The following is a 15,409-nucleotide window of genomic DNA, read 5'->3' as shown; positions in this document are numbered from 1 at the left end:
GGGAGTGAGTCCTAAGGCCTAAGAGGGTTTTTATAAATAAGCATCAACCAGTGGGTCTTGCGATGGGTATACAGAGATGACCAGTTTACAGAGGAGTATAGAGTGCAGATATGTGTCCTATAAGGAGCATTGGTGGCAAATCTGATGGCCGAATGGTAAAAAACATCTAGCTGCTAGAGAGCTCCCTTACGTGCTGATCTATATAGTATGTCTCCATAAACTAGCATGGGTAGGATGGTCATTTGAATCAAGGTTAGTTTGGCAGCTGGGGTGAAAGAGGAGCGATTACGATAGAGGAAACCAAGTCTAGATTTATGGATGACCTGCAGCCTGTTCAGAATGTCGCTCAACAGTTGAGGGATACTGATACATTGCTTGTAAATTACGTGGATTTTGTGGCGTTTATTGCGCTGCCCAAACAAACAAGAAGTTGAAGAGGGGAGATAATTGTAGGTGCGGCTGAAAGGTTTTTGGGTCTGCAGGAATCAACAGCCAAAGCATTGCAGGGAAAACTGAATGAAGATGTTTCTCCCACATAAAAAAACATCCCACTGTTAGTGTATCTTTTTATTTATTTGTTCAACTTTGTTTGATATCATTTACTACCCATACAGTAGGTGGCTTATTGCACATAAAATGTGTGTGAACGCCATTAAACTATAGAAGAAGAGAACATTGTCAAAGTTTTTTTATTTTTTATAACCCAAGATAAACCACAACCTGTCATTTACAATGGGCGCAAATTAATCATACTGTACAAAACAATCAAGGAGGTGGGCCAGAGCTAAGCAGAGCCAAGCATCTTATTGGCGTGATCTATCATATATTTGCATATTACCATTAGGGAACGTCTATTTTGAAGTGCGCGTGTGTAATAACTCAACTTGCCCTTGCACTCCTAAACGACGCCATTTTTTTTTTTACAACTTCGACAAAGGGTAAAGTCTACAAAACTTTGTCCACTGTTCATAACATATTTTAGTCTTGGGAAGAGAAAATCTACTGAGCTCAAATGTGTCATCGATGAGAAAATGTGCAGAATTTTGGCCAAAATCCATCTCGATCCATGTTCTCCCACTGGGCTTCCTCTCATCCCCATATGTGGTTGTGAGTGGAAATACCAACCGGATGCTTCAGATTTATACATCCGGTGAAACATCTGGCTCATTGTTTGGTGATTTTGTTTTCCACGTCCCCGCCGCAAAGCATCTTGGGAAGAAGAAGGTGCTGAAGACCAGCAACCATTTTTCCTGTGAAATGTGAAAGTACTTGAATTGTTTGCAAAACCTATTTAGCAAACAGATCATCATCGGGAATCTCTTACAGGTTTTTTAAATTGTGAGTTAATATGCTTCTGTACAGTTGTTACGTTACTGTTTGTTTTTGAGCTAGCTGGTTCGTTTTAAAGCGTAACCTTAGGTCATTAGCTAGCTAACGTTAGCTATAACGTAACTTTAGCAATGATAGAGTACTGTCTTATGAGTCACCATGTAGCTTCTAGTAGACAAGCCAATAAATGTTTTCTCTCTCCCCCCAATCTTTGATAGTCGTGACAACCATTGAAATGGGAGCTGATAAGCGGTGAGTAACAAATTAACATAACAATATAACGTTAGTGAACTGCACTGAGGTCGGAACACAATCGTTAGTTTAATGGAAAAATCCACTCATTCCTATTTACAGTGTCACAAAACATTGAATTTTTTGGTTTAATGTTTCGTTTTGTCGTTTATAATAAGGTTGGTAACAACGTGGTTGAGAGCTTTGGAACATTAATTGAAAGGTCGCTGGTTCGAATCCCTGGGCTAACTAGGTGAAAAGTCTGTAGTACCCTTGAGCAAGGCACTTAACTCTAATTACTCCTGTAAGTCACTCTTGAAAAGAGCATCTTCTAAATTACAAAAATGTAAATCTGTCAATGTTACAGCTCAAGTCAACTACAAAACCCGCAATGCTCTGTGGGCTGGTGAGGTAGTTATGCACAGTAGTACCAAAGTCAATATCAGCATTTGAAATAATTAAATAGCCTAAAAAAACGGCAACATCAATTTAGGAGTCTACAATCTCACCATGTTCAACCTGCAGATCGATGTGCCTCAGAGTGGAGTCTGACATCCGCAACGGCACCATGCAATGCACTGACGAGGCAGACAAATAAGAGAAATGTTAGACTCTCGTAAATTACAGCTTTCTGGAGGTAATATCGTAAAAATGGAATCCATGGTTTATTCGAGAGAAGACAATCTCCCGCGTTGACCTCAGCCAGCATTGAAACCTGCCATGTATGATAGATGTTCTCTAAAAGTCGTATTCATATCCAGTGTCGTGAGAGCTGCTTTATCGGAATGCTACGTCATACCGACCAAATTTCTGCCTGCTTAAACGGCAATAGCTCAGATGCCCAGGGAATCGATAGAACATCGCTCAGCTGCACAAAAACAATAACATTCTAAATGGCTATGCCTTTAAGACGATGTGGAGCTGGCACGGGAGATGGGTCACAAAACATACATCAATGGGATATGCCACTTTACTCAAAATTGTGCATTTATCCACACTGCGCAGCCGAGAAGATTGAAATACTGCATGTTTTCCCAGAAAACTGCCCATTTTATTCTCATTCAACCTACCAATAGCCACTGCAGCCATTATGGAATGGCATGTCGCGTTGAACAGAGCTCATTGGCTGACACAGCCATTTCAAAATGGCTACAGTGGCTACTGCTAGTTAGCTTGGGGATGAAAATGGCAGTTTTCCAGGACAATTTGCAGTATTTAAATCTTCAATATATCCGTGGCATATCCCATCTGTGCATTGAGGTACATTTTCCCACCTATATTCAGCGCCGGCTTCACAGTGTCATATGGTAACCATGATTGCGTTCCGATGTCAGTGCAGATCAGTGTAAACTAACCTCTGCCGAGCCCCCAAGGAAAAATGGAAAGAGAGCCTGCGGGGCGACTTCAGCTGTTGGACCTTAACAAGGCGACACTCCATCTTAACCCCTCCTCCACATTTACTGGATTGGTTGAACAGTGCAGAGGAGAATCTACCCTGACAGACCTTAATGTAGGGGGATCTAGGTTCAGGTTTTCCTTTGACACCTACTTTGTTTGGTTAGTGTAAACAAGCGTATTGGTAGGGTCTGTATCTTCTGGCATGTAGCTCGCTAGCTACTAAAGTTAGCTAGCTATAACATAACACTATGTATTGCTTACATTACCATTCCACGGTTTACTAGCAGTACAGAGTAAACAACTCTCCCTCCTAAAAACGCAATGAAAGACATCTGGTAGGGATGTGCGTCTTTCCCTTTCAAGATGAATTGATGCATATCTAGATAGCTACATGGGCTCCGATACGCGATATGATTTCGTTTAAAAGGATTCAGTGTGACTGTTTGATTGGAGGAATGAATCGATGCAATTTGGTGCGATATGATTCGGTGCCCCAACATTTGTTGCATAAACACATTAATTTCCCATTCTAAATTCAAATCTGCTGCTGGTGGAGCTCATGTGTTGGGCCTCTGAGCTGGATCTGTCTGAGCTGACTTCTGTGTGTGTAAATGATATGTCTATCAGTGGTGTAAAGTACTTCAGTAAAAATACTTTAAAGTACTACTTAAGCTGTTTTTTGGGGTATCTGTACTATACTATTTATATTTGACTACTTTTTCTTCACTACATTCCTGAAGATAATAATTAACTTTTTACTCCATACATTTCCCTGACACCCAAAAGTACTCGTTACATTTTGAATGCTTAGCAGGAGAGGAAAATGGTCCTATTCATGCACTTGTCAAGAGAACATCCTTGGTATCTCTAATGCCTTTAAACTGCTGGCTCACTAAACACACATGCTTCATTTGTAAATGATGTCTGACTGTTGGAGTGTGCCCCAGGCTATCCGTAAAAAAAGAAAATGGTGGCATCTGGATTGCTTAATATAAGGAATTTTCAATTATTTATACATGTACTTTTGATACTTAAGTATCTTTAAAACCAAATACTTTTATACATACTAGTAGTATTTTACCCCCCCACACACACACACTTTTGATCTGAAATCACCATCACCCACTAATAAATTTTTCATTTTCTTCAGATTAAAAGTGTTAGTAATGTATCAATATTTAGCTCTGACATAGCCAATGAATATGTAGCACAACTTTGGATATTACGCCGCTCTCATCATTTAATTGTTTCCACCTATCTAAAAATGACCATATATACTGATTGTTTAAAGCAAAACTAACAAAAGTATTGCTCATGGTGAACCTGAACAATCGGTAAAACACAATTTTCAACAGAGCATTTTGATAAAAAAAATAACCTAGCAAATTACATTGGTTGTCACTCCACTAATAAACCCTAACATTGTGCAAGCAGCCATTTGACAAACATTTGAATGCAAGAATAGGCCTACCTTTCTTTGGCTAGTGCGCACGCGCACAGCGCACACGCACAGCACCACACACAGCGTGCAGTTAGACTAGGCTACTGCTATAGCCTGGGTGTGTTCGGCATTCAAAATGACTTGTAGATCAATGATTGTCAACATAATGACATGCTCAGTACGACACTGAAGATGAGGTATTTTCGGAAGGTAGAAAGTTGTTTTTAGAGAAGAAAAAAATGCTGGTGAACTGGCGATTTGTAACATTTCAATCTTTTTCTGACCGACGCGTGCTACATTTGGATCTGTTTTGGGTCCCGCGGACTGATGCACTCATTTCTTAATCATTTGAACCAGGGACCGATGCGTATCGGTGACTCTTCACATCCCTAGCATCTGGCAGAAGTAAAATCATCCATAAACACAAATATCATTTTTTTATATATCTTATGATCGGGTTTTCATTAATTTGATGTAATCTTCAAACCCATTCAAAACACCAGCGACATGAACACTGAAGTATGATGTAGGAATGAGTCACTTGCACAGGATATAAACTGGTTAGGGCGTTAGGCAGAGTTTCAGTGGCATTCACAATAAAAAGCAGAGTGGTTTGCAAAATAACACTGACTAAATCCCACACAACAATGCAATAGTAGATTTGTTTCTGCTTGAAAAAACATAATTGTAAGGGTTATGTTGTTAAAATTGTAAATAATAGTACTTGGAGGTTATCTTGAGCCATATAATTACATTGGAACCCATTTCTTATTCCTTGAGTGTGTCAAAATTAGATCTGCGTTTTGACTATGTGCGTATGCCTGTGCGCACAGGGTGAGTCGCACAGAGCGTAGCGGCAGATACGGCGGCAACAATCAGGGCCGGGGTGAGAGGCGAGAGCGAGGAGACCAGGAACGAGAGCACGTCATGCGCCGCTGGGGTGAGGAGAGACGCATCGAACGCTACGATGGAGGGGAACACCGGGGGAACAGAGCCAGTCCAGAGGTATGCATTCCGAGTCAGACGCCCAGTGACATGACTTGGCTAGGGAGTGCAGCCAAAACCAATCTTATTGACGACTAGGAGAATACACTGACCCGCGCTGTTTTATCCGTGCCAGCAGAGAGAACGGAAGCGACAGAACAGCGATAGATCTGAAGAAGGCTACCACTCTGATGGAGACTACCCGGAGCAGGACTACAGGGGGGAGCCAGGGGAGGAGAAGGAGAGTAAGACCATCATGCTCCGGGGCCTGTCTCTTCACGTCACAGAGGGAGACGTAAGTTCTTCTTTCTCTGCTTTAGACCCCACCCACCGGTCAATAATGTGGTTTGTGCAAAGAAGAGTAGACTATACAGTGAAACTAAAGGAGATGTTAGCAACTGTGTAATGTCAACTGAAACGTGTTGCAGAACTGAGGGCTACGGATTTAAATGTTCTTGTGCCTTCCAGATCCGAGCTGCCCTGGACCAGCTGGAGGGACCCCAGCCAATAGATGTCCGGCTGATGAAGAAGAGGACAGGTGAGACCCAGGCGTTCCATGGAGTCCCTCCTTTCCCCCCGCCATCTTTGACCACAGGGCCAATCTGCTTCAATTGGCTTCAGTTTTGCCATAGCAACATAAAAATCTGATGAAGTCGTTATGAATTAATGTCAAAAGCAAAGAAACAATATTTTACATTCTGTTAAGATGTGGAGCGAAAAGGTAAGTAAGAGCATCAGCCAGTCAAGCGCTGTTTTCAAATGAAATAATAAATTAATGCATATAGGCACACTGAGGATGTATGGTCCAGTGTCACCCTGCAGGATTTCTTGCTATGGCAAAACCCAAAATTAAGGGCCCACTGTTTGCCATATTGGGTCCTGAAGCAGTTTGTGACAGAGTTTGAATGTTGTGCCCATGGACTCTGACTAACACTCCTCCCGTCTATATTTGAATGCTGTCTCTAGGTATAAGCAGAGGTTTCGCCTTCGTGGAGTTTTATCACTTGCAAGATGCTACCCGATGGATGGAGACCAATCAGGTTGCTTCACAATCGCCAAGTCTAGTTTTTACCTTGGAGATCTGGAGAAAAAAAAGAGAACCAAATGGCAACCAAAGTGAACTGAATAAGAACAAAAAATGATTTGAAGGAAATGTGGATTTAAGTTGGAATTTAGTTGGAGAATACTATATTGGAATCTTAATATGGTATCCGTAAAGACTGCATGGTTTTAGGGGTTAATTTAACTTTTCACTGATAATTGTTTAATCTCACTGCCCCCCATATTTTCAGGGTGTAAGACTAAGGTTTTAAGACGTTCGATGTCAGTAAAATTGAGCCATGTAGCCTAATTTAACGGAAACTTACCTTAAAACACTTTTGAGATTATAGTACCCTGCAGTCTGACTGGTAAGATAACTCAGGAAGACATTTTTCTGAAAAAAGATAGTCAAAGGCCATTGGGGAAAATAAGGAATTTTGGCTCCTAGCCTAGTGTCCTCCAAATTTGAGCACTTACTTGTCAGTTGATGTTTTTTTTTCTTTTTAGTGATTGATTCATGCTGTACTTCTTAGCAAATTAATTTGTCTGTTGGAAGCATATCCCTGGTTCTAGGGAAGCCGATCAAAGTATCTCTATCATGTTAACATACACTCTGCTCCGGCTCAGTCTGGACACTCGGGTCCCAAACACCTTAAGAACCCTCTGTACACAAGCTCACATACACATCCTTCCGTCTGTCTTTGACACAAACGCCAACCGGGGTTCCCTTCCCTCCTTGCCAACACTGCTTGTATTTTGGGTGCAGCTAGAGTGAGACCTGCGCCAGCCAGGAAAGCTTGAAATGACCAACATTTTGTCCCCCCTCTTACAGAAACTCCTGGTCATCCAAGGCAAGAGTGTGGCCATGCACTACAGCAACCCCCGGCACAAGTTTGAAGACTGGCTCTGCAACACTGTAAGTTTCTGCTGTGGCTTGACTCCATATCCCACCCTGCCTACACTGTTTTCCCCTTCCACTCCTATCTGAAATGCTGTCGTGACAATGTTAAGCAATCAATTGTTACCTTATAGTCCAGAATGAGCTCCTGCCAAATGACTTTGAGCACATTGTTAGGTGTAGGAATGCCTGATTTTATTAGTTGCCAGTGTGAGCGTTTGGCTCAGGTAAGCACCCAATGCTGCACTGCTTTTAGTTTGCTATTCATCTGAGGCAGCGGTGTCCTGGACCTAAGTAGCTGTATTTTCAATAAAAAATGTGACCGGTTGCTTGCAGTGCGGCCTGTACAATTTCCGGAGGAGGCTGAAGTGCTTCAGGTGCGGAGCATCCAAAGCTGGTAAGTAGTTCCTGAATCAGGAAGCCACTGCTTGCACCCATCTGGATGGCCTGAGACAATGCCATGGGGCTACGCACAGGTGCAGGCGCAATAGAGAATACAGATACAGGGCTCTACAGTGCGACCATTCTACTCTCATATGTGCCTAAATATTTTGATGTGCGACCTGGAATTTAAAAAAATATATATATATATTTGTCATTGTGCTACTAAATTTCTTTGTGTGCGCCTACATTTTTCAACTTAGCGCACATGTGCTCCTTGTAATAAAAATACATTTTAAAAAAAGGTCCGCGTAGAGCCCTGACTAATTATATTTCTTAGTATTGTGAACAAAACAGATTTAGCTGAAAACGTACTTGAGAATTGACAGGTGGAATAGCGAGGATGTCAAATCCCTGTGGAGCAGAAACATTTTCTAACTCATGTCCTGGGCTCTGTCATGGGTACTGAGGGCGAGGCGACGCTAATGCCCTGCTCTCATTCTTCCTGCTTTTCCCAACAGAGTGTGAAACCAGCAACGCCACTGGAGTCCGAGAGACCCAGCAGAGCGGAGACTACTATGGCGACAGTGAGTACCTCTCCGCCGTCATGAAACTAAGTCCTGTCAGATGACCTGGGGGGGGTCTGAGAGCCAATGGGATCACTTATACTGTGTGTGTGTGTGTCCTCTCCAGCGATCATCCTTAGGAACATAGCCCCCCTTACCACTGTGGAGGCCATCATGACGGCCCTGGCCCCCTACGCCAACCTGTCAACCAGCAACATCCGTCTCATCAAGGACAAACAGACGGGCCAGAACAGAGGCTTCACCTTCGTACAGCTTTCCTCCCCTCTGGTATGCCAGCCTTTCAGCAGAGCTCTCAACATTTTATTTGGTTTGAGTTTCTTTACAGAGCGACCTCTGTATCTTCAGTGATGTTCCCCTTTTTCGATTGTTAATGATCAACTGGTGTTTCTCATCTTTGGCTTGGTTTAGTGGAGTCTGTATGAACTTTTTTCTGTAAGTGAAATGACTATGTTTAGTCTTAAGTGCTTTGTTGTTTCTGCATCACAGGAGGCTTCTCAGCTCCTAACCATCTTACAAGGACTGCAGCCCCCTCTCAAGCTGGATGGGAAGACCATCGGTGTGGACTATGCCAAGAGTGCCAGGAAGTGAGTGTCCCGTCACAGCGATGTCCGTGGTTAGGTTTAAGAGGTGTCAATGGTTAGAGTTATAGTGTTCTCAGCATAATTCCAGTGGAGGATGTCCTCAAGAGGGCATAGCGATGGAGATGTCTCCCTCATCTCTACTCTTCTTGGTTTCTTCAGGGATCTCTTGCTCCCAGACTGTAACCGGATCAGTGCCTTCTCTGTGGCCAGCACAGCCATCGCTGCTGCCCAGTGGTCCTCCAGCCAGGTAAACGCGCACAAACCCACATCTCCTCGTATACTAACCTGTGACGTTTTGTTTTCCCGATGCACATACTAACAGTCAGTGGGTTCCTTCCTAGCCACAGCAGGGTGCTGAAGGACAGCTGTCAGAGTACAGCTACCTAGAGGAGGGCTACGTTCCCTACACACAGGTACGGTGATGGTTACCCCAGTCTGTAAATACCTGGGATGCATTGCAGACGCTGCTGCTTCAATGTGTGACTGAATGTGTGCCTTGCTGTGTCGATAGGACTACCAGGCCTACTACCAGCAGGCAGCAGGAGACCTCTCCCAGGGGAACGGAATACTGGGCGGTGAGAGGCAACATTTGCATTCAGTGTCCATGCCTTTTTTAATAGCCTTCTAATTTGAGGAGAACGCGTGTAATAAAGCCTGGGTGTCTTTTATTCTCAGCGGCCCCAGCTGCTACAGGAGTGGTGATCTCACAGGTTGCACAGGTCTACCAACCCCGCCTCATCAGTCACACTGCCACACAGGTGAGTCTCTGTCTTTTAACCTATGGGGCTGGTAATACACACACCGTCGCCTTTACTGCACCACAGACAGTATGCTTGCCCTAAAGATTCCCACAAACACCAATTGTGTCTCTGCAGGCACTGCAATTGGCCCAGCAACTGGAAGCAAAACAGACCGGCGTTCACTCGGCAGCTGCAACCATTACAGCGCCGGTTTCCACAGCAACAGCGACACTCTCTGGACTGGCCACAGACACTGGTAAGAGCCTCCCTCTCCTGTCTAATTGGCACTGCAAGTTCCAATGCCGAATGAAGCATAAAAACTTGGTGGAATGCTTTCAGATTTAAAATGATCTACTCTACTCAAGCCAGGGTTTTGATTGTTTGTAATCTTCCATACTCTTGTCTTCATCCCCAGCTGTTCCCGACACCTCCACCTACCAGTATGACGAATCCTCGGGCTACTACTTCGACCCTGAAACTGGCCTCTACTACGACCCAAATACCCATGTAAGTACCCACACACCGGTCAATGTTTTCTGTTGCCATTTTGAATGGTTCCACCATGCCTCATGAGTTGACTGACAGTTATCTTCTCTCCTCCAGTACTACTATAATTCCCAAACACAGCAGTACCTGTACTGGGACAGTGAGAAGCAGACGTACGTCCCTGCCTCAGCCGCCGACCAAACTGAGCAGACGGCAAACGCAGCAGCAGCTAGCAAAGAGGCTAAGGAATCCAAGGAGAGGAAACAAGAGAAGCCCAAGAGCAAGACGGCTCAGCAGGTACGCAGAGGAGACCGGAATCGCTTCAGATGTCAAGGCGGTACAGCTGTATATGAGAAAACGGAGGGGCGTTGCCGTCTCTACGTTCTGTTGGTATCAGGACAATGTCATGAAACCCTTGTTGCTGTCAAGGGGTGTTTTATTAAAGTGTGTGTTGTTTGACTGAGTTGTCATGCTCTTTCCAGATTGCTAAGGACATGGAGCGCTGGGCGAAGAGTCTGAACAAGCAGAAGGAGAACTTCAAGAGCAGCTTCCAGCCCGTCAGCCAGGAGGAGAGGAAAGAGGCCGCGGCCGCCGACGCAGGCTTCACACTCTTCGAGAAGAAGGTAGCCATTTTAGGTCTATCCATGACGATTAGAATCCTTTAGAGCAGGGTTTCCCAAACTCTGTCCTCGGGACCCCAAGGGGTGCACATTTTTGTTTTTTGCCCTAGATCTACACAGCTGGTTCACATAATCAACTAATCATCAAGCCTAGTGATAAAGCAAAAACGTGCACCCCTCGGGGTCCCAAGGACCGAGTTCGGGGAAACGCTACTTTAGAGGACTCATGCAGTGACACTTTTGACTTGATGGCGTCAGATTGAAGAGGTGACTTGATGGCAGTGACTAGTGTTGTTGTGACTTTGCAGCAGGCTGGAAGCTTGGAAATGCTCATGTCAGAAGCAGTGCAGCGCCCAGAGGAGCAGGCCCCAATCAACTCAGCCAAGGTAAGATATTGATACTAGACTCAAATGTATGCTCAGAAATGACAGATCATACATTTTATTTTCCAGTCTTGTATGGTACCTACTTGGTTGTATGGTAACTATCTGGTCGTGTCTTTCCCCAGGTTGGTCTGGTGGCAGCCTACAGTGGGGACAGTGACCCAGAGGAGGGGGGTGCAGCAGAGCCGGAGCGCGATGGTGGTGAGCAGGGCCAGGATCAGCTGACCGACTGGAAGAAGATGGCCTGCCTGCTGTGTAGGAGACAGTTCCCCAATAAGGACGGCCTGGTGCGCCACCAGCAGCTCTCTGACCTTCACAAGGTGCTGATCACTGACGCCCAGGAAGAACCCCACTTTAGTCTACTCACTAAACTGTTATGAAAATGAACATCTATTATGTGAAAGGAGCTTGTTTATGTATGAATTCAGTGTGAAGGGATCTTGATCTTTATTTGTCTTCAAATCCCAGCAAAACCTGGAGGTCCACCGCAGATCTAAGCTGAGTGAGGCTGAGCTGGAAGAGCTGGAGAGGAAAGAGACAGAGGTGAGCCTCAGACATGAAGACTGTTGGTCTAATGTTACTGGTTGACTGTTGGTCTAATGTTACTGGTTGACTTTTGGTTAATAGAAACCCTGTTGTCAGGTTTGTTTCTACATTCATTTTCTATTTCCCTCCCTGTGAACAGATGAAGTACAGAGACCGGGCTGCAGAGAGGAGAGAGAAATACGGCATCCCTGAACCCCCAGCACCCAAAAAGAAGAAATTCACAGCACAGCCAGCACCAGTCGTGTAAGCTGCTACTGTGCTATAATCAGGCTTATTCTTATTATCATTGTTACCCAATCATTTGTATATATTTTATTGTAAGAATTTTAAGATAGACACGTTCTTCCCCCCCCTTTGGCTGTGGCAATAGTATTTTGTCGGCATGTTATAAATGTACACTGTGAAGTGAGATTGGGTAACAATGGTTGTGTTGTGTCATTTCCCCCTTCTCCTCTGCAGTAACTATGAACAACCCACCAAAGACGGTCTGAACAGTGACAACATTGGGAACAAGATGCTGCAGGCCATGGGATGGCAGGAAGGCAGAGGTCTGGGCCGCAACCAGCAGGGCATCACTGCACCTATTGAGGTGAATCTCGTCCAGTTAAAATCAGCAATAGTGCTGCTTCAACCCAAAAGCAAAACCTGTGAAGATATCTTTCATATACAACAAAGTCTGCTAAATTTGCTCTTTTAAGTGCAGAACCGCGTTGTAGGGGTAACACTCCTTCACATATGCACCAGAGACCAGGGTTACATTTTTGGGTACACTCTAACCACTTTCTCCCTCTTGCCTGTCTCCTCACCTAATTATTTATTTATATATTAGATTTTATTTATTATATATATATATTTAAATACGCCAGTGTTGAACGGCTTTATTTATCTCCGACCCGCTATTATCTCCCTACAGGCCCAGCTGAGGGCGAAGGGAGCTGGTCTGGGAACCAAAGGCAGCAGCTACGGCCTGTCTGCCTCAGACACCTACAAAGATGCTGTCCGCAAAGCCATGTTTGCCCGCTTCACTGAAATGGAGTGATTTGCCAAATATACCTGCCTCCCAAGAACAGCCATATCCTGCTGACCTGGTGCTATGTTCCCTGGGTTTCTGTGTGGGGCAATCACCATCCCTGGGCATCTTAACATCTCTCCCTACATTCATCCATAAACAGACGCCTTGAGATAAAGGGATTGTAATGGCAGGGATTGTAATGCAGTCACATTGTGTCATCAGTCTGCTAGGGAATAGGAAAACGGAGAAAGGACTTGTCTATTGGAGAAATGTAAAACTATGAATTATGTAGTTTATGATTTGTATATATTTTATTGTGTAAGAATTTTAAGATAGGCATGTTCTTTCCCCACCCCCCTCTTTGCTGTGGCAATAGTATTTTATCGGCATGTTATAAATGTACAGTTTGTATGGTATGCGTTCTCATTTTGTACAGAAAATATTAAATGAGAGTGATCAACCAATTCATGTGGACTTCATTGTGGATGCTGAGCATATGACTTTTGCAATCTCTAGGTAAACAAGCTGTTCAATTGCAGACTTTGCTTTTGCTCGCACTCAAATTACTACTTTTCACAAACTTGGTGAAAAATGAAATCTCGAAGCGCATTCCAAACTTGGGGGTCGGTCAGTAAAAAAAAAACCATTGAGAAACTCGTATTTGTTTATAGTTTGTATGGGCTCTTCAGTCTACAACCATCTTGGGTCGAACTTCTGAAGCAGGGCCCCTTCATTTGATTTCAACCTAAAGTAAATGTTTTGCAGATGCCGTCGACCCCCCCCCCCCCCCCCCCGTGTTTCCTCCCACAGGCATGGCCATTCTACCAGAATTAAGATGTAGAGTACTGCAGACTACCGGCTACCCCTTTGCCATTAGGACCTCCCTGGTGTCTCACTGTTCGAGGTAAGCAACCCGGTGGAGCTAATTTACTAGGTTTAGCATTGTTGAAAGGATGTGTTTTATTTCAGCTCCCTTCTACTCTTCTGGATCTGACTAGATAGTTGTCTTTGCTTGATATCAATTGCTGTCCAATGGACTGGCTAGTGTTGCGCTGTAGTTTGAGTCTGGTTCCAAAGACTCTATAGAGGTCCCATTCTTCACGCAGCTGGAACAAGAGCAGTGACGAGTGGTAATCGTTTCGACTGTAGGCAACATTGAATTAATTACGAACTGTGCTCTATTGTAATCCTTTTTCTGACCGTCGGAATCACCGTCTAAATAAGAGAACCATGTCTCCTTGTATGCAAAATAGTATAACAGTTTTGGAAAAGTTGTCTTGACAACTGTCTGCAGAACTGATCTGTAGCATTCTATAGCGGTCTCACGTTTACTAGTACAGTTTGTAGATTTGCTTAATGAAGTTGTCATTAGTTGATGCACATAGAACTGGTTCAGTTACTGATAAACTAAAGCCAAGTCACACATGCACTATTAGAAACATGCAAGGAGCTGCTGAGGATACTATTTAATACTCAAAATGTTTTTAGTTTTTGTTGCAAGGAAACATCTTTTTTTGGGAGGGGGTATTTATTAAAAAAATATCCCCCCCTCCAACAAAAATGGTAGGCATGGAATACCATTGACAGCCGTTACAAATAACCATCCCACAATAAGGAAGTGGGAGCTGAAGGTTCAGGGTCCCCTAGACTATCTCTTCCTCTTCAGCCCACTACTTTGGTGTGCTGGACCCACAAAAGCAAACAAACCATAAATTGCCCTAAAAAGAATACACAAAGACAAACAGCAATTACGTTAAAAAAATATGCATACTAAAAACAACTAGATTTGTCATATGGCTGGCGACTAGGAGAACCTTTCCTTTGTATATGAAAATGTGACCCATACCTCTTGACGAGTTATTTGGTCCCACTTATCAGTAAAATGTTGGCCTCTTACTTTGGCATCAATCCTTCTAGTGTATAATAGTGTTTGACAGTTATTTTTGAAAGAATCCAGTACTAACATATTTGTTTTCTGAGTTTAAAAAAAATCCAACCTTCCCCAGCAGAATCAAGAGATTGTATATCGTGTTGCATCTGTCCCTTAAGTCACCCAATATAACTTTATAGAGATAATAAAATAGTGTAAAACGGAGTAAACGCATACGATACCAGAAAATGTGTAACAAATCCTCCACTTCCACATGACAAAAATAGCACGAAGGGGATTCTTCGATAATCCATATTTGTAACGTCTTGTTAGTAGCCAGAAATGTGGACAATATCTTCGACTGAAACGTTCGGATAGTGAAGTCGTCTGTTTTATAAATCAAACCAAACTAAATCCCTTTGCAAGGGATGGGAGTATCAAACTGCTCTGAGTGGAATTTGTTTGGGATGGCAGCCAATTTATTTTCCAAAAGAAAATTGTAGATGTCTATTGATTTTTATCTCTAGTTAAGCATCTATGAGATTTAATGAGGTCTAAAAAAAAAAGTTTATTTCCCATAACTTTTTCTTCCATTCTGTTAGAATTGCTGCAGTAACTGATTGTAATTATGATTTGTACATAGTGTACAAAACATTAGGAATACCTGCTCTTTCCATGAGACTAACCAGGTGAAAGCTATGATCCCTTATTGATGTCACTTTTAAAAACCTCTCGAATCAGTGTAGATGAAGGGGAAGAGACTGGTTAAAGAAGGATTTTTAATTGAGACATGGATTGTGTGTGCCATTCAGAGGGGGAATGGGCAAGACAAAAGATCAAAGTGCCTTTGAATGGTGTGTGGTAGTCAGTGCCATGCGCAC

General features: G+C 43.5%; 1 protein-coding gene across 5 annotated transcripts; it reads left to right on the top strand.

Annotated features, from left to right (window-relative positions):
* The first annotated feature begins 1,204 nt into the window (after nucleotides 1-1,204).
* Nucleotides 1,205-13,122, top strand: LOC115150977 (RNA-binding protein 5). Of its 5 annotated transcripts, none has more exons than XM_029694858.1 (25): nucleotides 1,205-1,338; nucleotides 1,548-1,581; nucleotides 5,233-5,404; nucleotides 5,523-5,678; nucleotides 5,852-5,921; nucleotides 6,350-6,423; nucleotides 7,257-7,340; nucleotides 7,659-7,719; nucleotides 8,225-8,290; nucleotides 8,397-8,557; nucleotides 8,777-8,874; nucleotides 9,031-9,118; nucleotides 9,213-9,284; nucleotides 9,383-9,446; nucleotides 9,547-9,629; nucleotides 9,747-9,867; nucleotides 10,027-10,118; nucleotides 10,215-10,394; nucleotides 10,580-10,720; nucleotides 11,029-11,103; nucleotides 11,226-11,420; nucleotides 11,569-11,643; nucleotides 11,786-11,889; nucleotides 12,106-12,235; nucleotides 12,560-13,122. In XM_029694858.1, the coding sequence occupies exons 2-25, from the start codon at nucleotides 1,565-1,567 to the stop codon at nucleotides 12,683-12,685; spliced, it is 2,505 nt and encodes an 834-aa protein (XP_029550718.1). In that variant the 5' UTR covers nucleotides 1,205-1,338; nucleotides 1,548-1,564; the 3' UTR covers nucleotides 12,686-13,122. The 5 variants fall into 5 exon arrangements, with proteins under 5 accessions (XP_029550718.1, XP_029550715.1, XP_029550716.1 ...); XM_029694855.1 differs by having other exon boundaries at nucleotides 1,206-1,338; nucleotides 11,026-11,103; XM_029694856.1 differs by having other exon boundaries at nucleotides 1,206-1,338; nucleotides 5,520-5,678.
* Nucleotides 13,123-15,409: the final 2,287 nt, after the last annotated feature.

The sequence above is a fragment of the Salmo trutta genome, chromosome 16 (assembly GCF_901001165.1).
Source record: "Salmo trutta chromosome 16, fSalTru1.1, whole genome shotgun sequence".
Lineage (NCBI taxonomy): Eukaryota > Metazoa > Chordata > Actinopteri > Salmoniformes > Salmonidae > Salmo > Salmo trutta.
This window is presented reverse-complemented; position numbering and strand designations above follow the sequence as displayed.

Excerpts from the sequence above, each read along its gene's own strand:
- LOC115150977 (XM_029694854.1), top strand. Across the intron at positions 5,922-6,349 it reads GCTGATGAAGAAGAGGACAG|GTATAAGCAGAGGTTTCGCC; the intron begins GTGAGACCCAGG and ends TGCTGTCTCTAG. Across the intron at positions 11,644-11,785 it reads TGGAGAGGAAAGAGACAGAG|ATGAAGTACAGAGACCGGGC; the intron begins GTGAGCCTCAGA and ends CCCTGTGAACAG.